Consider the following 20,420-nt stretch of genomic DNA (forward strand, 5'->3'; position numbering starts at 1 on the left):
CTTGGGGGCGGGGCGGGTGATTTGAAATTGACGCCCAGGCGGAAGCCTCGGGCCAGCCATCGCAAAGCCATGCGGCCTTTCGCGCTCCTGCTGCTCCTAGCCCCGGCCCTCGGGCAGCTCCCACTGCCGCGGGCTCAGCCCCAGCTCCTGGAGCAGGGCCGCAGGGAGCTGGGGAGGGTGCAGGAGCTCTCCCTCCAGCCCGGGACCGGGGAGTGCTGGAGGCGAGCCCTGAGCCTGGCGGAGGGAAGCTGCCAGGAGCTGGGGCAGGAGCAGCAGGACCACATCGCGCTGGGGTTCACCCGCTGTCACCTGGAGAGGTGAGGGGCAGCATTACCAGGGTGTACCTGTCCTGGGGCAGTGTAGAGGGAGCTTTACCCTGTATCTAACCCCCTGTCCCTGGGAGTGGGGAACGGTGTAGAGGGAGCTTTACTCTGTATCTAACCCCCTGTCCCTGGGAGTAGGGGACAGTGTAGAGGGAGCTTTACCCTGTATCTAACCCCCTGTCCCTGGGAGTGGGGAACGGTGTAGAGGGAGCTTTACTCTGTATCTAACCCCCTGTCCCTGGGAGTGGGGGGGAACGGTGTAGAGGGAGCTTTACCCTGTATCTAACCCCCTGTCCCTGGGAGTGGGGGAACGGTGTAGAGGGAGCTTTACTCTGTATCTAACCCCCTGTCCCTGGGAGTGGGGAACGGTGTAGAGGGAGCTTTACTCTGTATCTAACCCCCTGTCCCTGGGAGTAGGGGACAGTGTAGAGGGAGCTTTCCTCTGTATCTAACCCCCCTGGGAGTGGGGGGACAGTGTAGAGGGAGCTTTACCCTGTATCTAACCACCTGTCCCTGGGAGTGGGGGGACAGTGTAGAGGGAGCTTTACTCTGTATCTAACCCCCTGTCCCTGGGAGTGGGGGGACGGTGTAGAGGGAGCTTTACTCTGTATCTAACCCCCTGTCCCTGGGAGTGGGGGGACTGTGTAGAGGGAGCTTTACTCTGTATCTAACCCCCTGTCCCTGGGAGTGGGGGGACGGTGTAGAGGGAGCTTTACTCTGTATCTAACCCCCTGTCCCTGGGAGTGGGGGGGACAGTGTAGAGGAAGCTTTACTCTGTATCTAACCCCCCTGTCCCTGGGAGAGGGGGGACAGTGTAGAGGGAGCTTTACTCTGTATCTAACCCCCTGTCCCTGGGAGTGGGGAACGGTGTAGAGGGAGCTTTACTCTGTATCTAACCCCCTGTCCCTGGGAGTGGGGGGGACAGTGTAGAGGGAGCTTTCCTCTGTATCTAACCCCCCTGTCCCTGGGAGAGGGGGGACAGTGTAGAGGGAGCTTTACTCTGTATCTAACCCCCTGTCCCTGGGAGTGTTTGTTGGGGGGATGGTGTAGAGGGAGCTTTACTCTGTACCTAGTCTTTAAAAAAATAACTTCTGCAGCACAGGATGCTGAGCTAAGGAGGTGAAACATAAACAGGAAGCCAGTGTCTGCGGTGAGTTGAGCTGCTGTTTCATGTTGTTGCTCACCGCTGCAGAGCTAATCATCTCTGTGTAGAGGTCTGCTGTGTCCCCCTCAGGTTTCCATTTGCAATTTTGCCACCCTCTCTCGGACTGTTGACCGCTCTGCGATTGGGGAGGGAGGCTTTTCCTTTGTTGGCTCGCACCCCGAACGCTGTTGGATTTTATTTTTCTCTTGGCCTGGGGAGGAGGCTGTAGTAAACTATCACACAGCAAGATCCCACAAGACCAACAACAAACAAAACCTGATCTCCTCCTAAAAACGAGGAGAAAGTGAGGAGTGCAGATGCTGGCAATCGGAATCGGAGAGCGTGAGTGCTGGAAAAACACAGCAGGTCAGGCAGCATCCGAGGAGCAGGAGAGTCGATGGGCATCAGCCCTTCATTGGGAATGAGGCTTGTGGGCTGAGAGGGGTTGGGGGGGTGGAGCTGGGGGAAAGGGAGCTGAGAGTAGGATAGAACATCGAGCATTCCAATGCAGTACAGGCCCTTTGGCCCCTCGATGCTGTGCTGACCCATCTGAAGCCCCTCTCTCCTACACTATTCCATTCTCCTCCCTATGTCTATCCAATGCCCATTTAAATGCCCCTAAAGTTGGTGAGTCTACTCCTGTTACAGACAGTGCGTTCCACGCCCCCTCCTACTCTCTGAGTAAAGAAACTCCCTCTGCCATCTGTCCTGTATCTATCACCCCCCCTCAGTTTAAAGCTGTGTCCCCTTGTGCTAGCCATCACCATCCGAGGGAAAAGCCTCTCCCTGCCCACCCTATCTAACCCTCGGATTATCTGATACGTCTCAATTAAGTCACCTCTCAACCTCCTCCTCTCTAACGGAAACAGCCTCAAGTCCCTCAGCCTTTCCCCATAAGACCTTCCCTCCGTACCAGGCAACATCCCGGGAAATCTCCTCTGAACCCTTTCCAAAGCTTCCACATCCTCCCTATAACGCGGTGACCAGAACTGTACACAATACTCCCAAGTGCGGCTGCACCAGAGTTTTGTACAGCTGCAGCATGACCCCGTGGCTCCGAAACTCAATCCCTCTCCCGATAAACGCTAACACACCGTCCGCCTTCTTAACAACCCGATCAACCTGGGCGGCAACTTTCAGGGATCTATGTACATGGACACCGAGATCTCTCTGTTCATCTACACTACCAAGAATCCTACCATTAGCCCAGTACTCTGCATTCCTGTTACTCCTTCCAAAGTGAATCACCTCACACTTTTCCACATTAAACTCTATCTGCCACCTCTCAGCCCAGCTCTGCAGCTTATCGACGTCCCTCTGTAACCCACAACAACCTTCAGCACGATCCACAACTCCACCGACCTTAGCGTCACCCGCAAATTTACTAACCCATCCTTCCACACCCTCATCCAGGTCATTTATAAAAATGACCAACAGCAGTGGCCCCAGAACAGACCCTGTGGTACCCCTCTGGGAACTGAGCTCCAGGATGGACATTTCCCATCAACCCCCACTCTGTCGTCTTTCAGCGAGCCAATTTCTGATCCCAACCGCTAAATCACCCACAATCCCATACCTCCGTGTTTGGTGCAGTAGCCTACCGTGGGGAACCTTATCAAACACCTGACTGAAACCCATATACACCACATCCACCGCTTTACCCTCATCCACCTGTTTGGTCACCTTCTCAAAGAACTCAATAAGGTTAGTGAGGCACAACCTACCCTTCACAAAACTGTGTTGACTATCCCTCATCAACTTATTCCTCTCTAGATGATTATAAATCCTATCTCTTATAACCTTTTCCAAGACTTTACCCACAACTGAAGTAAGGCTCACTGGTCTATAATTGCCAGGGTTGTCTCTACTCCCCTTCTTGAACAAGGGACATTTGCTGTCCTCCAGTCTTCCGGCACTATTCCTGTAGACAATGATGACACAAAGATCAAAGCCAAAGGCTCTGCAATCTCTTCCCTGGCTTCCCAAAGAATCCTCGGATAAATCCCATCCGGTCCAGGGGACCTATCTATTTCCACACTTTAAAGGTTTCTCACTGGGGGGGGGAAATCATCTGCAATGATTTGGAGGTGAAGGATCAGCCGATTATCGTTGCCAGTCGGGATGGAAGGAGAGCTCGCAAGGATTGATTTCCAACTCCCCTCCCCCCCGCCAAATCCCCCATGCATCTGCTGCCCCTTCGTCCTTCAGGGGGAGGTGGGGTAAGAGGGAGCAGGATTTGGAAGGTCCTGTCGAGGGTACACACACTGCTGCCCCAGTTGAGTGGAGGAAGCGTTGGAGCCCAGCCGGGCATTCCTAATGAGCCCAGCTCCCTGGGGGGGGGAGTGTTGGAGCCCAGCCTGGCATTCCTAATGAGCCCAGCTACCTCGGGGATGGGAGGGAGTGTTGAAGGTGGGGGTTAGCGTGTTGTTTGGGGGTGGGGGGGGTGATGGAGGGGGCTGCTTTGACCCAGATGGTGTCAAGCTTCTCGAATGTTGTTGGAGCTGCCCCCGTCCAGGGCAAGTTGGGAGTATTCCCTCCCCCTCCCTGACTTGTGCCTTGTCGATGGTGGGACAGGGCTTTGGGGGGAGAGAGTCGGGAGGGGAGTTACTCGCTGCAGGATTCCCAGCCTCTGACCTGCTCTTGGAGCCGCTGGATTGATATGGGGCTGGGTCCGGGTCAGTTTCTGGTCAACGGTAACCCCCAGGATGTTGATAGTGGGGGGAGGGGGAATTCAGTGATGGTAACACCATTGAACATCAAGGGGGCGATGGTTAGATTCTCTCTCTTGTTGGAGACGGTAACCCCCAGGATGTTGATAGTGGGGGAAGGGTGGATTCAGTGATGGTAACGCCATTGAACGTCAAGGGGGCGATGGTTAGATTCTCTCTCTCTTGTTGGAGACGGTAACCCCCAGGATGTTGATAGTGGGGGAAGGGGGGATTCAGTGATGGTAACGCCATTGAATGTCAAGGGGGCGATGGTTAGATTCTCTCTCTCTTGTTGGAGACGGTAAACCCCAGGATGTTGATAGTGGGGGGAGGGGGGATTCAGTGACGGTAACGCCATTGGAAGTTGAGGGAGCGATGGTTGGATTCTCTCTCGAGAGTAAAACTCCGGTTATCGATTAGTGGGCAGGGTTTCAGCAATTAGAGTAGATTCCCTACAGTATGGAAACAGGCCATTTGGCCCAACGAGTCCACACTGACCCTCCAAAGATTAACCCACCCAGACCCATTCGGATGGTGTAAATTTTAAAAAATAAAGCTGAGCTGGGAACAGAGAGGTGTTGGTTCCACGGGGCATGAAGAGATCCTAGGAAACATGCCCTGACTTTCTGGAAGGGGTGTAGGGTGGCACGGTGGTTAGCACCGCTGCCTCACTGTGCCAGGGACCCGGATACAATTCCACCTTCTGGTGACTGTGTGGAGTTTGCACGTTCTCTCTTCCTCCGTCGCCGCATGTCTGCATAGGTTTCTTCACACAGTCCAGGGATGTGCAGGTTAGGGTGGATTGGCCGTGCTAAATTGTCCCCGTAGTGCCCAGGGATGTGCAGGTTAGGGTGGATTGGCCGTGCTAAATTGTCCCCATGGTGCCCAGGGATGTGCAGGTTAGGGTGGATTGGCCGTGCTAAATTGTCCCCGTAGTGCCCAGGGATGTACAGGTTAGGGTGGGATTGGCCGCGCTAAATTGTCCCCGTAGTGCTCAGGGATGTGCGGGTTAGGGTGGATTGGCCGTGCTAAATTGTCCCCGTAGTGCCCAGGGATGTGCAGGTTAGGGTGGATTGGCCGTGCTAAATTGTCCCCATAGTGCCCAGGGATGTGCAGGGTTAGGGTGGGATTGGCCGTGCTAAATTGTCCCCGTAGTGCCCAGGGATGTGCGGGTTAGGGTAAATGTCAGGGGGTAAATGTAGGGTGTTCGGGCAGCGGGTTTGGGAGAAATGGGTCTGGTTGGGCTAGTCTTCAGAGGGCCTGTTTTTATTCTGTGCGGACTCTTAAATTCTAAAAACTATCCTCTGACTGTGTCGATCTGGGGCGGGAAATGGGTTTATTTTCCTGCTCCTGTGTCCCCCGCAGTTCCGGAAAATCCTTCCCGGCTTGCCCGGAGAGCGCTGGCGTTCAGTCCTGCGTGGGGAGCCTGGACTCCGTCTCGTTCCTGGTGTACACCGAGTTTTTCACGCACGCCCACAGCATCTGTTACTACCTGCAAAGTGAACTCTGGCACCAGCAAATGGAGGAGACCATCACGAGGTACGGTAGGGTGTCCCTTCAGCCCATCGATGTTGCTTCTGACCAGCACTGCCTGCTCACTGTTCCTACACTTGCTCTCCAAATGCCCATGTGAAACCCTCTTCCTGTTTCAGAGTCTCCCCACCCTCGTGGGCACCAGGTTCCAGATTTCCCCCCCCACCCTCAGGTGAACGCATCCTCACCCCCTCCCTCCAAAGCTCCTGCCCCTTCCCTGCCACCCTCACTCGGTCATCAATCCCTCTAATAAAGAAGGTCCAATTCCTTCCTGTCTTCCCTCTCTATGTCCCTCAGCGTTCTCTCCATCTCAATCATGTCCCCCTCTCAATCTCCCACCGCTCTGAGGTAAATTACCCCAGTCTGTCCAAATCTCTCCCAGCCCTCAGAGGGTAACATCCTGGTAAATCTCTCCCAGTCCCCAAAGGGTAACATCCTGGTAAATCTCTCCCAGCCCCCAAAGGGTAACATCCTGGTAAATCTCTCCCAGCCCCCAGAGGGTAACACCCTGGTAAATCTCTTCCCCCTCTCCTCCACCCCTCGTCTCTCACTCTACCCCACAAGCTCCATTCCCTCCTTTTGGTCAGTCCCTATCCAACAGTCGAGTCACTGACCCGCGCCGTCGAACGGTGCCGCATTGCCATAGGCGCCGTTTCTTTGGAGAGGGGACCACGTCAGTCCTTGCCCAGGTTGGGCACACGCGCCCCCCACCCTCCACTGTGCCCGCAGCCCCACCTCGCTGCATCCCGTGCCCATTAGGGTTGGTGAGGGGGTTCCCCTCCCTTGCACCGGGAGCAATGCCTGGCGCGGTCCACCTCACGCTTTCTATCCCTCCCTCTCTCCCCCCCCTCCCTCTCCCTCACTCCCCCTGACTGACCGATGGTTGCTTTCAGGTTGCGGGTTACCTCGGAGAGCGTCTCCCGGCAACTGGAGGCAGCTGACCGCCTGGCCGCTGACATCATGGCCGCCCAGAACGTCACCCTCAGGGCCCAGGACCAGGTACTGCGCCATGGGGAGGTGCTGAAGGCCACACTGCAGGATTCCACGCAAGGTCAGAGCCCCCGGCTCCTTCCCTGCCCTGGCCATTCGGCCCCTCTGTCCCCTTCCTATGTCTGACGCGGTTGCGTGTGACTCCCAGCCCACCTCCATTCCCCACTCAATTAACAAATCTCTCTCACTCCGGCCATGAATGTAACACCCAACTCTCCCCCCATCTCTCTGCGCAGCCCCCCGTATCTCTCTCTCCCCCCCCGTATATCTCTCTCTCTCTGTGTGCGACCCCCCCGTCTCTCTCTCTCTCTGCGTGCGACCCCCCCCGTCTCTCTCTCTCTGCGCGACCCCCCCGTCTCTCTCTCTCTGCGCAACCCCCCCGTCTCTCTCTCTGCGCGACCCCCCCGTCTCTCTCTCTCTCTCTGCGCGACCCCCCCGTCTCTCTCTGCGCGACCCCCCCGTCTCTCTCTCTCTCTCTCTGCGCGACCCCCCCGTCTCTCTCTCTCTCTCTCTCTGCGCGACCCCCCCCGTCTCTCTCTCTGCGCGACCCCCCCGTCTCTCTCTCTCTCTCTGCGCGACCCCCCCGTCTCTCTCTCTCTCTCTCTCTCTCTGCGTGACCCCCCGTCTCTCTCTCTCTCTCTGCGCCACCCCCCGTGTCTCTCTCTCTGCGCCACCCCCCGTGTCTCTCTCTCTGCGCCACCCCCCATGTCTCTCTCTCTGCGCCACCCCCCGTGTCTCTCTCTCTCTCTGTGAGCTCCGGTGTCTCTCTCCCTCTCTCCTTGAGGGTTACGTGGCTCTGGGGATGTATCTGACCGCTAGCTAAATGCAGCTTGTTGCTGACAGGAGTGCAGAGAGTGTTCCGGGAGATGCAGGACGCCACCCGGGAGCAGCAGCACCAGTTTGCCGAGGTGTTCCGACGCCTCGCCTACCTGCAGCAGTTCCTCCTGCTGGAAACTGGCACCGTCCACGCCCTCGCCTACTACCTGGCAGCATTCCTGTTGGCGTTCCTGACCACCTGTACCCAGCGCACCTCCTCCGCAAGGTCACTACCGCGTACACCCACCAGGGGGAGGGGAGGAGGGAGGGAGGGGGCCAGATCACCACCACCCCCGGCTGGCTCTGAGGGACGGTGTAGAGGGAGCTTTACTCTGTATCTAACCCCCTCGTCCCTGGGAGTGGGGGGACATTGTAGAGGGAGCTTTACTCTGTATCTAACCCCCGTCCCTGGGAGTGGGGGGGACAGTGTAGAGGGGGCTTTACTCTATATCTAACCCCTTGTCTGTGGGAGTGTTTGATGGGGGAGACAGGGAGCTTTACTCTGTATCCAACTCCCTGTCCCTGGGAATGAGGGCGAAAAGTGTAGAGGGAGCTTTACTCTGTATCTAACCCCCTAGTCCCTGGGAGCGGGGGGACAGTGTAGAGGGAGCTTTACTCTGTATCTAAGCCCCTGTCCCTGGGTGTGTTTGAATGAGGGGGTGCGGAGGACAGTGTAGAGGGAGCTGGACAGGAGTGGGGGGGGATTTGGGAGCAGTGAGCTGTCCAGTGTGTGACTGATGACCCTTTTTCCCGTGACGTTCAGGTTGACGTTGTTCCTGCTGCTCTCGCTCAGTGTCTACGTGGAGAGGGGTGTCTACTCGAGTGACCAGGGGCCTCATGAGACCAGCCTGCAGCACACGGTAACTCCCAGGGCTCCCGTTTCCTCCCTCCACCCACCGAGAGTGGGCTCCAGCTCCCAGGGGGTGGTATCCGAGTGAATACCCCCTCTCTGGCCCCCAGGGGGCAGTACCCTAGTGAATACTCACCCCCACTGGCCGCTAGGGGGCAGTATCCTAGTGAATACCCCATTCTGGCCCCCAGGGGGCAGTATCCTAGTGAATACCCCCTCTCTGGTCCCCAGGGGGCATTAACCTAGTGAATACCCTCCCCTGTCCCCAGGGGGCAGTATCCTAGTGAATAGCCCACTTTGGCCCCCAGGGGGCAGTATCCTAGTGAATAGGGTTTACGCTCTGGGCTGGGCTGATTACTGACCCCGCCCTCTCTCTCCCTCCGTACAGGAGCGGGTTTACCCTCTGGGCTGATTACTGACCCCGCCCTCTCTCTCCGTACAGGAGCGGGTTTACCCTCTGGGCTGATTACTGACCCCGCCCTCTCTGTCCGCACAGGAGCGGGTTTACGCTCTGGGCTGATTACTGACCCCGCCCTCTCCCTCTCTCCGTACAGGAGCGGGTTTACCCTCTGGGCTGATTACTGACCCCGCCCTCTCTCTCTCGGTACAGGAGCGGGTTTACGCTCTGGGCTGATTACTGACCCCGCCCTCTCTCCCTCCGTACAGGAGCGGGTTTACGCTCTGGGCTGATTACTGACCCCGCCCTCCCTCTCTTCGTACAGGAGCGGGTTTACGCTCTGGTCTGGCTGTGGCGGAAGCTGGTGGCCATCGTTGGGGCACTGATGCTTGTATACTCGGCTGTCACCTACCAGGACGTGGCGAGGCAGAACCGCGAGCTCCTGCGCTGCCTCAAAGTGTCGCAGTGCCACCTGCAGAGCACCATCGAGGAGGCGGGTGAGAGCAGCGAACCAGAGGCTTAGGGAGGCAGGTGGTTGGGGGCACCACGCTCGGCTGTTTCCCTCACACATTGGTGTCGTGATGCACCCTCAGGGCGAATAGCAGAGTGTCAGTGCTCTGCCACTCCTGGCTCATGGGGCTCCAGTATCCTCCCACTCAAAGCTGCATAATGGGCCACTCAGTCAATCCCACCCTAACCTGCACATCCCTGGGCACTACGGGGACAATTTAGCACGGCCAATCCACCCTAACCTGCACATCCCTGGGCACTATGGGGACAATTTAGCACGGCCAATCCACCCTAACCCGCACATCCCTGGGCACTACGGGGATAATTTAGCACAGCCAATCCACCCTAACCTGCACATCCCTGGGCACTACGGGGACAATTTAGCACGGCCAATCCACCCTAACCTGCACATCCCTGGGCACTACGGGGACAATTTAGCACGGCCAATCCACCCTAACCTGCACATCCCTGGGCACTACGGGGACAATTTAGCACAGCCAATACACCCTAACCTGCACATCCCTGGGCACTACGGGGACAATTTAGCACGGCCAATCCACCCTAACCTGCACATCCCTGGGCACTACGGGGACAATTTAGCACGGCCAATCCCACCCTAACCCGCACATCCCTGGGCACTACGGGGACAATTTAGCACGGCCAATCCCACCCTAACCTGCACATCCCTGGGCACTACGGGGACAATTTAGCACGGTCAATCCACCCTAACCTGCACATCCCTGGGCACTATGGGGACAATTTAGCACGGCCAATCCACCCTAACCTGCACATCCCTGGGCACTGCGGGACAATTTAGCACGGCCAATCCAGCCTAACCTGCACATCCCTGGGCACTGCGGGACAATTTAGCACGGCCAATCCACCCTAACCTGCACATCCCTGGGCACTGCGGGACAATTTAGCACGGCCAATCCACCCTAACCTGCACATCCCTGGGCACTGCGGGACAATTTAGCACGGCCAATACACCCTAACCTGCACATCCCTGGGCACTACGGGGATAATTTAGCACGACCAATCCACAATAACTAACAGTGGGAAGAAACCGGAGCACCCGGAGGAAGCCCATGCAGACATGAGGGGGGAGAACGTACAAACTCCAGTCTCACGCGTTCTCTTTCACTCTGTCTGGTCACTCACTTTCTCTCTCTCTCAAATGCTCCACGCTCTCTCTCTCTCGAACAGGGAGGATCCTCAGGGACCAGGGGCCGGGTGGACGGCTGAAAGTAGCGGAGCTGGATTCCGGATTTGGAGATGTCCGAACGGGAGACCCGGAATCTCTCCTGTCAGGATCAGACCAGCTTCCAGACAAATGTGAGTAACCCGCCCCCTCTACACTGTCCCCCACTCCCAGGGACAGGGGGTTAGATACAGAGTAAAGCTCCCTCTACACTGTCCCCCCACTCCCAGGGACAGGGGGTTAGATACAGAGTAAAGCTTCCTCTACACTGTCCCCCCACTCCCAGGGACAGGGGGATTAGATACAGAGTAAAGCTCCCTCTACACTGTCCCCCACTCCCAGGGACAGGGGGATAGGTACAGAGTAAAGCTCTCTCTACACTGTCCCCCTATGAAACACACTCTCGGTGTGTGTGTGCGTGTGTGGGGAGGGGGGAGGGGTGGTGGGGGGTGTGCGTTGGCATGGCAAGTGACCGTGTGTCCCTGTTACTGACCTCACCCCCCACCCCCCCCCACTCTCTCTCTCTCTCCCTCTCTTGTCGCCCCCAGACTCTGTCTTCACAACGAGCACCCCGGAGAAAGCTGTGCCCCTCCCCCGCTCGGCCCGGAAACCCCGAACCCCGAAACGCTCCGGCATCTCCGTCCGGAACATCTTACACTCCGACTCGGTGAGGCACTGTCTCCACCGGGATCCTCCTGTGTCTGCAGCAACCAGTACTGGGGGCAGGGCGAGAGGGAGGGGGTGTAGGGGGAGAGGAGGTGGGGGCGTAGGGGGCCGGAGGGAGGGGACGGGGAGAGGGAGGGGGGCGAAGGGGACCGGAGGGAGGGGGACGGGGAGAGGGAGGGGGGGGGACGGGGAGAGGGAGGGGGGGGGACGGGGAGAGGGAGGGGACGGGGAGAGGGGAGGGAGGGGATGGGGCGTGAGGGGATGGGGCGTAGGGGGCCGGAGGAGGGGGCGGGGTGAGGGGAGGGGGTGTAGGGGCTGGGGGAGAGGACGGAGAAAGTGTGGCAGATTCCATGGGGCTGCGACAGTTCTCTCTCTCTCTCTCTCTCTCTCTAACCCCTCTCCCTTTCTGTCCTGTTCCCTGTAGCCCTCCAAATACAACCTGCGCAGGCGGACAGCAGCGGAGAGTGGGGCAGCCGGACTGCACTGAGCTCGGGGGGAGGGGGGGGGGGCAAACCCCCTGGGGATGGAGACTGGCTTCGCCGGGGCAACTGCAGCCAGACGCAGGGAGACGGCCGCTTCGTTGCTTGGCCCGGCCCAGCCCAGCCCGGCCCAGCAGGCTGTCTGGGGGCTACATTCCGGAACTCCGAGCTCTCCCCCCTCCCTCAGATCCAGCTCCGATATTCCTGACACTCCGCAGCGGACCTTCGGCCCTGACCTGCCTTCTGTTCTGACCCGCTCTCTCTCAAACCGTCGGGTGATTTTTTAATTCTGTCTCACGTTGGTGAATAAATGGATTTTTAACACATTTCTGTCGACTTGGGAGTTTCAATTGGGCCGTTCGCTGTTTCCTCTCTGTGCACGGAGGCCATTCGGCCCATTGAGTCTGCACTGACCCTCTGAACAGTATCCCGCACTTCCCACGGCCAATCCACCCTAACCTGCACATCCCTGGGCACTACGGGGACAATTTAGCACGGCCGATCCACCCTAACCCGCACATCCCTGGGCACTACGGGGACAATTTAGCACGGCCAATCCACCCTAACCCGCACATTTGGGTGGAACTATATTGCGAAAGGAGGGAGGTGCAGGGTGATGAAGGGGGGAAATATTAGGCCACAGGACAAATCTGGAAGGGGGTAAATCTTTGGGCACTGTCTCAACTAGTTGGATCCGCGCCCACCCCCGAGAGAAGGAAATGGAGAGACACAGAATTGGGTTTCGCCAGACAGACTGTGGAAATAAATAACGTTTATTGTAGGGGTACTCGAGGGGGGGTGGGGTTTTGTGGAGTCAGAGATGCCCCACAGACATGAACACCTCTCCTTCACAAACCCCCCGCACCGCTGGCAAACTCCCCACCCCCCGCAACAACAAATGTGCTTTGCGGTAAGATGGACACCCCTGGGGTTGAAGGTGTGGAGAGGGGGGTGGGCGCTGATGCCGGGGAGGGGGGAAACAGAGGGGTCTGGAGCTGCCCTCGCTTTCTCACCCTGCCTCGCCACCCTCTCCAGCTCCTGTCCCCAATGTCCCGGGCTGTCAGTCCAGTGAGAGGTCCATCGCGGCGGAGAGTGTGTGTGAGAGCTTTGTCGCCAGTTTATCTGGGAGGAGAGACAACACAGAGGGGACCGAGTTATCAGTGGGCCAGGGAACCCGGGCAGGGGCATGGCACACTGCCCGCTCCCACAGCACTGACCCTCCCACAGCACCCGCTCCCTCAGCACTGACCCTCCCACAGCACCCGCTCCCTCAGCGCTGACCCTCCCACAGCACTGACCCTCCCACAGCACCCGCTCCCTCAGCGCTGACCCTCCCACAGCACCCGCTCCCTCAGCACTGACCCTCCCACAGCACCCGCTCCCTCAGCACTGACCCTCCCACAGCACCCGCTCCCTCAGCACTGACCCTCCCACAGCACCTGCTCCCTCAGCACTGACCCTCCCACAGCACCCACTCCCTCAGCACTGACCCTCCCACAGCACCCGCTCCCTCAGCACTGACCCTCCCACAGCACCCACTCCCTCAGCACTGACCCTCCCACAGCACCCGCTCCCTCAGCACTGACCCTCCCACAGGGCCTGCTCCCTCAGCACTGACACTCCCTCAGCACTGACCCTCCCTCAGCTCTGACCCTCCCACAGCACCCGCTCCCTCAGCACTGACCCTCCCACAGCGCCTGCTCCCTCAGCACTGACACTCCCTCAGCACTGACCCTTCCACAGCACCCGCTCCCTCAGCACTGACACTCCCTCAGCACTGACACTCCCTCAGCACTGACACTCCCTCAGCACTGACACTCCCTCAGCACTGACACTCCCACAGCGCCCACTCCCTCAGCACCGACCCTCCCACAGCGCCCGCTCCCTCAGCACCGACCCACCCACAGCACCCGCTCCCTCAGCACCGACCCTCCCACAGCACCCGCTCCCTCAGCACTGACCCTCCCACAGCACCTACTCCCTCAGCACTGACCCTCCCACAGCACCCACTCCCTCAGCACTGACCCTCCCACAGCACCCGCTCCCTCAGCACTGACCCTCCCACAGCACCCGCTCCCTCAGCACTGACCCTCCCACAGCACCCACTCCCTCAGCACTGACCCTCCCACAGCACCCGCTCCCTCAGCACTGACCCTCCCACAGCGCCCGCTCCCTCAGCACTGACCCTCCCACAGCGCCCGCAACCTCAGCACTGACCCTTCCACAGCACCCACTCCCTCAGCACTGACCCTCCCACAGCACCCGCTCCCTCAGCGCTGACCCTCCCACAGCACCCGCTCCCTCAGCACTGACCCTCCCTCAGCACCTGATGTGGGGGGCGTGTGGGGGTGGCAGGGCGCCCCCTTGTGGTCAGGAATGGCAACCCCTGTCCACGAAACAAGCGCGCGCGATGCCCATCCCCATCCAAGCGCTGGCCGGTTCGCAGCCCCCTTTCCCAGCATTCCCCTGGGGAGCTCGCCCCCCCCCCCCTCGCCCCCAAGGTGGCGCGGCCTACCTGCCCGTTTCTGGAGCCGTCTCCTCCGTTTGCCCGCTGCCCTCAGTGCCTGTCCCTGGCACAGGGGGTCAATCTGCCCGATCAGCTGAAGGTCTGCCAGGGGTGGGGCTGCCAGCGGTCTCTGCCCACTGGCTTTGCCCTTCTCCCTCGTCCCTCCGAGGGTCACAGTCACTGCCTGGGGGGGGACACACAGCGACAGCAGCCATTCAGCCCCTCCGGTCTCAGGTCTATCCCTCTCTTCCCCCCTTCTGCCCACCCCCTCTCCGCAGCATTCCCGAGGGGATAAGGAGACAGGACCTGCGCACAGCATTCCCAGAGGCCTGAGGACTATCACGGTATTCCCAGTGGGATCGGAGACTGGGTCTGTGCGCAGATCCCCTGTGGGATACAGAGACGGGAACTGGGCCCAATATTCCCAGTGATGTCGGCAGGTGGGAATTGTGCAGAGCTCTCCGGAGAGGAATGGGAGACGGGAGCTGGATGCGTTTATCTCAGTGTGGTCGGAAGAATGGGAACGGTGCACGGTATTCCCTGTGGGATAGCGACACAGGAGCTGTGCAGATTATTCCCAGTAGGATAGGGAGATGGGAGCTGTGTATAATATTCCCATTGGGAGAGGGAGCTAGCACGATATTCCCAGTAGGATAGGGAGATGGAGCCGTGCAGATTATTCCCAGTAGGATAGGGAGATGGGAGATGCGTACATTATTCCCAGTGGGGGAGAGAGCTATGCATGACATTCCCAGTAGGATAAGGAGATGGGAGCTGTGTACATTATTCCCAGTGGGAGAGGGAGCTATGCACGATATTCCCAGTAGGATAGGAAAATGGGAGCTGTGCAGATTATTCCCAGTGTGATACAGAGTGGAAGTTGCATACGATATTCCCAGTAGGATAGGGAGACAAAAGCTGTGCAATTATTCCCACTGGGAGAGGGAGACTTGAGCGGAGGATGGTTTGCCCAGTAGGATAGGGAAACGGGAGCTGTGCAGACTTTTCCCAATGGGATACAAAGTGGGAGCGGTCTATAGTATTCCCAGTAAGATAGGGAGATGGGAGTTGTACAGTAATTCCTGCTGGGAGAGGGAGACTGGAGCTGTGGCAAGTATAGGGAAATGGGAACCATGCACAGTATTCCCAGTAGCTTAGCGAGATGGGAGATGTGATTATTCCCAGTTCGATACGGAGTGGGAGCTGTGTACAGTATTCCCAATAGGAGAGGGAGATGGGAAACGTGCACGGTATTCCCAGTGCAATACAGACAGAGCTGTCTACAGTATTCCCAGTGGGAGAGGGGTACTGTACACGGTATTCCCAGTGGGAGAGGGAGATGGGAACTGTGCACGGTATTCCTAATGGGATACGCTGATGACAGTATTCCCAGTAGGAGAGGGAGATGGGAAACGTGCACGGTATTCCGAGTGGGCGAGGGAGATGGGAACGGTGCACGGTATTCCGAGTGGGAGAGGGAGATGGGAACGGTGCACGGTATTCCGAGTGGGCGAGGGAGATGGGAACGGTGCACGGTATTCCGAGTGGGAGAGGGAGATGGGAACTGTGCACGGTATTCCGAGTGGGAGAGGGAGATGGGAACGGTGCACGGTATTCCGAGTGGGAGAGGGAGATGGGAACGGTGCACGGTATTCCCAGTGGGCGAGGGAGATGGGAACGGTGCACGGTATTCCGAGTGGGCGAGGGAGATGGGAACCGTGCACGGTATTCCGAGTGGGAGAGGGAGATGGGAACGGTGCACGGTATTCCCAGTGGGAGGGGGAGATGGGAACGGTGCACGGTATTCCGAGTGGGAGAGGGAGATGGGAACCGTGCACGGTATTCCGAGTGGGAGAGGGAGATGGGAACGGTGCACGGTATTCCCAGTGGGAGAGGGAGATGGGAACGGTGCACGGTATTCCGAGTGGGAGAGGGAGATGGGAACCGTGCACGGTATTCCCAGTGGGAGAGGGAGATGGGAACGGTGCACGGTATTCCCAGTGGGAGGGGGAGATGGGAACGGTGCACGGTATTCCCAGTGGGAGAGGGAGATGGGAACGGTGCACGGTATTCCCAGTGGGAGGGGGAGATGGGAACGGTGCACGGTATTCCCAGTGGGAGAGGGAGATGGGAACGGTGCACGGTATTCCCAGTGGGAGGGGGAGATGGGAACGGTGCACGGTATTCCCAGTGGGAGAGGGAGATGGGAACGGTGCACGGTATTCCCAGTGGGATATGCTGACGACTGACTGCTCCTGGTCATCGCACTGGGGAGGGCCTTGGTCAGGGAGACAGGCCACACTCGCGGGCTGGGTTGGGAAGGAGTCTGGGGTCTTTACCGGTGACGGTGGTGCACTCTCACTGTGCGATGGCTGTATCCCGCTCTCCTCTGTCGGCACATCCTCCTCCATTTCCCTCACCTCACTGCTCAGGGCAGCCATCTTCGCCTCCGGGAGATCCACCTCTGTGGATGGAACATTACAGGGTCAGTGCTGAGGGAGCGGGTGCTGTGGGAGGGTCAGTGCTGAGGGAGTGGGCGCTGTGGGAGGGTCAGTGCTGAGGGAGTGGGCGCTGTGGGAGGGTCAGTGCTGAGGGAGTGGGCGCTGTGGGAGGGTCAGTGCTGAGGGAGTGGGCGCTGTGGGAGGGTCAGTGCTGAGGGAGTGGGCGCTGTGGGAGGGTCAGCGCCGAGTGAATTGGTGCTGTGGGAGGGTCAGCGCCGAGGGAGTGGGCGCTGTGGGAGGGTCAGTGCTGAGGGAGTGGGCACTGTGGGAGGGTCAGTGCTGAGGGAGTGGGCACTGTGGGAGGGTCAGTGCCGAGGGAGTGGGTGCTGTGGGAGGGTCAGCGCTGAGGGAGTGGGCGCTGTGGGAGGGTCAGCGCCGAGGGAGTCGGTGCTGTGGGAGGGTCAGCGCCGAGGGGGTCGGTGCTGAGGGAGGGTCAGCGCCGAGGGAGTCGGTGCTGTGGGAGGGTCAGCGCCGAGGGAGTGGGCGCTGTGGGAGGGTCAGCGCCGAGGGAGTCGGTGCTGTGGGAGGGTCAGCGCCGAGGGAGTGGGTGCTGTGGGAGGGTCAGCGCCGAGGGAGTCGGTGCTGTGGGAGGGTCAGCGCCGAGGGAGTCGGTGCTGTGGGAGGGTCAGCGCCGAGGGAGTCGGTGCTGTGGGAGGGTCAGCGCCGAGGGAGTGGGTGCTGTGGGAGGGTCAGCGCCGAGGGAGTGGGCGCTGTGGGAGGGTCAGTGCTGAGGGAGTGGGCGCTGTGGGAAGGTCAGTGCTGTGGGAGGGTCAGTGCTGAGGGAGTGGGTGCTGTGGGAGGGTCAGTGCTGAGGGAGTGGGCGCTGTGGGAGGGTCAGCGCCGAGGGAGTTGGTGCTGTGGGAGGGTCAGCGCCGAGGGAGTTGGTGCTGTGGGAGGGTCAGCGCCGAGGGAGTTGGTGCTGTGGGAGGGTCAGCGCCGAGGGAGTGGGCACTGTGGGAGGGTCAGTGCCGAGGGAGTGGGTGCTGTGGGAGGGTCAGCGCCGAGGGAGTGGGCGCTGTGGGAGGGTCAGTGCCGAGGGAGTGGGCGCTGTGGGAAGGTCAGTGCTGTGGGAGGGTCAGTGCTGAGGGAGTGGGTGCTGTGGGAAGGTCAGTGCTGTGGGAGGGTCGGTGCTGTGGGAGGGTCAGCGCCGAGGGAGTGAGTGCTGTGGGAGGGTCAGTGCCGATGGAGTCGGTGCTGTGGGAGGGTCAGCGCCGAGGGAGTCGGTGCTGTGGGAGGGTCAGCGCCGAGGGAGTCGGTGCTGTGGGAGGGTCAGCGCCGAGGGAGTGGGCGCTGTGGGAGGGTCAGCGCCGAGGGAGTGGGCGCTGTGGGAGGGTCAGCGCCGAGGGAGTGGGTGCTGTGGGAGGGTCAGCGCCGAGGGAGTCGGTGCTGTGGGAGGGTCAGCGCCGAGGGAGTCGGTGCTGTGGGAGGGTCAGCGCCGAGGGAGTGGGTGCTGTGGGAGGGTCAGTGCTGAGGGAGTGGGCGCTGTGGGAAGGTCAGTGCTGTGGGAGGGTCAGTGCTGAGGGAGTGGGTGCTGTGGGAGGGTCAGTGCTGAGGGAGTGGGCGCTGTGGGAGGGTCAGCGCCGAGGGAGTTGGTGCTGTGGAAGGGTCAGCGCCGAGGGAGTTGGTGCTGTGGGAGGGTCAGCGCCGAGGGAGTTGGTGCTGTGGGAGGGTCAGCGCCGAGGGAGTTGGTGCTGTGGGAGGGTCAGCGCCGAGGGAGTTGGTGCTGTGGGAGGGTCAGTGCCGAGGGAGTGGGCGCTGTGGGAGGGTCAGCGCCGAGGGAGCGGGCGCCGTGGGAGGGTCGGTGCCGTGGGAAGGTCAGCGCCGAGGGAGTGGGTGCTGTGGGAGGGTCAGCGCCGAGGGGGTGGGCGCTGTGGGAGGGTCAGTGCTGAGGGGGTGGGCACTGTGGGAAGGTCAGTGCTGTGGGAGGGTCAGCGCCAAGGGAGTCGGTGCTGTGGGAGGGTCAGCGCCGAGGGAGTGGGTGCTGTGGGAGGGTCAGTGCTGAGGGAGTGGGCGCTGTGGGACGGTCAGCGCCGAGTGAGTTGGTGCTGAGGGAGGGTCAGCGCCGAGGGAGTGGGCGCTATGGGAGGGTCAGTGCTGAGGGAGTGGGCGCTGTGGGAAGGTCAGTGCTGTGGGAGGGTCAGTGCTGAGGGAGTGGGTGCTGTGGGAAGGTCAGTGCTGTGGGAGGGTCGGTGCTGTGGGAGGGTCAGCGCCGAGGGAGTGGGTGCTGTGGGAGGGTCAGTGCTGAGGGAGTGGGCGCTGTGGGAGGGTCAGTGCTGAGGGAGTGGGCACTATGGGAGGGTCAGTGCTGAGGGAGTGGGCACTATGGGAGGGTCAGTGCTGAGGGAGTGGGCGCTGTGGGAAGGTCAGTGCTGAGGGAGTGGGCGCTGTGGGAAGGTCAGTGCTGTGGGAGGGTCAGTGCTGAGGGAGTCGGTGCTGTGGGAGGGTCAGCGCCGAGGGAGTGGGTGCTGAGGGAGGGTCAGTGCTGAGGGAGTGGGTGCTGTGGGAGGGTCAGTGCTGAGGGAGTGGGTGCTGTGGGAGGGTCAGTGCTGAGGGAGTGGGCGCTGTGGGAGGGTCAGTGCTGTGGGAGTCGGTGCTGTGGGAGGGTCAGCGCCGAGGGAGTGGGTGCTGTGGGAGGGTCAGCGCCGAGGGAGTTGGTGCTGTGGGAGGGTCAGCGCCGAGGGAGTTGGTGCTGTGGGAGGGTCAGTGCTGAGGGAGTGGGCGCTGTGGGAGGGTCAGTGCTGTGGGAGGGTCAGTGCTGAGGGAGTGGGCACTATGGGAGGGTCAGTGCTGAGGGAGTGGGTGCTGTGGGAGGGTCAGCGCCGAGGGAGTGGGCGCTGTGGGAGGGTCAGCGCTGAGGGAGCGGGCGCTGTGGGAGGGTCAGCGCCGAGTGAGTTGGTGCTGTGGGAGGGTCAGCGCCGAGGGAGTTGGTGCTGTGGGAGGGTCAGCGCCGAGGGAGTTGGTGCTGTGGGAGGGTCAGTGCTGAGGGAGTGGGCGCTGTGGGAGGGTCAGTGCTGTGGGAGGGTCAGTGCTGAGGGAGTGGGCACTATGGGAGGGTCAGTGCTGAGGGAGTGGGCGCTGTGGGAGGGTCAGTGCTGAGGGAGTGGGTGCTGTGGGAGGGTCAGTGCTGAGGGAGTGGGCGCTGTGGGAGGGTCACTGCTGAGGGAGTGGGCGCTGTGGGAGGGTCACTGCTGAGGGAGTGGGCGCTGTGGGAGGGTCACTGCTGAGGGAGTGGGTGCTGTGGGAGGGTCAGTGCTGAGGGAGTGGGCGCTGTGGGAGGGTCAGTGCTGAGGGAGTGGGCGCTGTGGGAGGGTCACTGCTGAGGGAGTGGGCGCTGTGGGAGGGTCACTGCTGAGGGAGTGGGCGCTGTGGGAGGGTCACTGCTGAGGGAGTGGGCGGTGGGGGAGGGTGAACAGCTCTGATACTCACTGCTGAGTGCCTCCTGGTTGTCCCTGTCGAGTGCCTCGATATCGAAAGCCTCTCCGAGCTGAGAGACAATCTCCGCACTGAGGTGGGTGGGCAGTGAGTGGGTCTCTGGGGGCTCGGTGTAGTAAGAGATCCTCCCACTGAGGGTACAGCGAGAGCACAACATGAGCAACGGGCAGGAGGCAGCAAGCCCAGGCCCCAGACTGGGGGTCAGGGGGAGAGAGAGGTGGGGCAGTGAAGAGAGAGAGAGACACACAGAGAGGGGGAGAGAGACACACACAGAGAGGGGGAAGAGAGAGAGAGACAGAGAGAGAGAGAGAGAGAGAGGGGGAGAGAGAGGCAGCGACAGAGAGAACGCAGGGAGCGACTTATG

The 20,420-nt window shown here is 60.4% G+C and overlaps 2 protein-coding genes across 4 annotated transcripts in view; one reads left to right on the forward strand and one right to left on the reverse strand.

Annotated features, from left to right (window-relative positions):
• Window positions 1-42: 42 nt before the first annotated feature.
• LOC132813700 (uncharacterized) lies at window positions 43-11,943 on the forward strand. 2 transcript variants are annotated; one of them, XM_060823232.1, is made up of 9 exons: window positions 43-317; window positions 5,541-5,714; window positions 6,602-6,759; window positions 7,542-7,740; window positions 8,278-8,374; window positions 9,087-9,258; window positions 10,478-10,606; window positions 11,021-11,139; window positions 11,563-11,712. In XM_060823232.1, exons 1-9 carry the CDS (start codon window positions 70-72, stop codon window positions 11,623-11,625), a joined length of 1,359 nt encoding a protein of 452 aa, XP_060679215.1. In that variant the 5' UTR covers window positions 43-69; the 3' UTR covers window positions 11,626-11,712. The 2 variants fall into 2 exon arrangements, with proteins under 2 accessions (XP_060679215.1, XP_060679214.1); XM_060823231.1 differs by lacking the exon at window positions 11,021-11,139 and having other exon boundaries at window positions 11,563-11,943.
• Window positions 11,944-12,352: 409 nt separating this feature from the next.
• Window positions 12,353-20,420, reverse strand: part of gnl3l (G protein nucleolar 3 like) — a 22,370-nt gene continuing 14,302 nt past the window's right edge. For both annotated transcript variants that reach the window (XM_060823237.1, XM_060823236.1), the window contains 4 exons: window positions 20,051-20,187; window positions 16,463-16,587; window positions 14,133-14,307; window positions 12,353-12,739 (listed from right to left, as the gene is read on the reverse strand). In XM_060823237.1, coding sequence (XP_060679220.1) covers window positions 12,678-12,739; window positions 14,133-14,307; window positions 16,463-16,587; window positions 20,051-20,187 — 499 coding nt within the window. In that variant the 3' untranslated portion in view covers window positions 12,353-12,677. The remainder of the gene's footprint in view (window positions 12,740-14,132; window positions 14,308-16,462; window positions 16,588-20,050; window positions 20,188-20,420) is intronic.

The sequence above is a fragment of the Hemiscyllium ocellatum genome, unplaced genomic scaffold (genome assembly GCF_020745735.1).
Source record: "Hemiscyllium ocellatum isolate sHemOce1 unplaced genomic scaffold, sHemOce1.pat.X.cur. scaffold_441_pat_ctg1, whole genome shotgun sequence".
Taxonomy (NCBI): Eukaryota; Metazoa; Chordata; class Chondrichthyes; order Orectolobiformes; family Hemiscylliidae; genus Hemiscyllium; species Hemiscyllium ocellatum.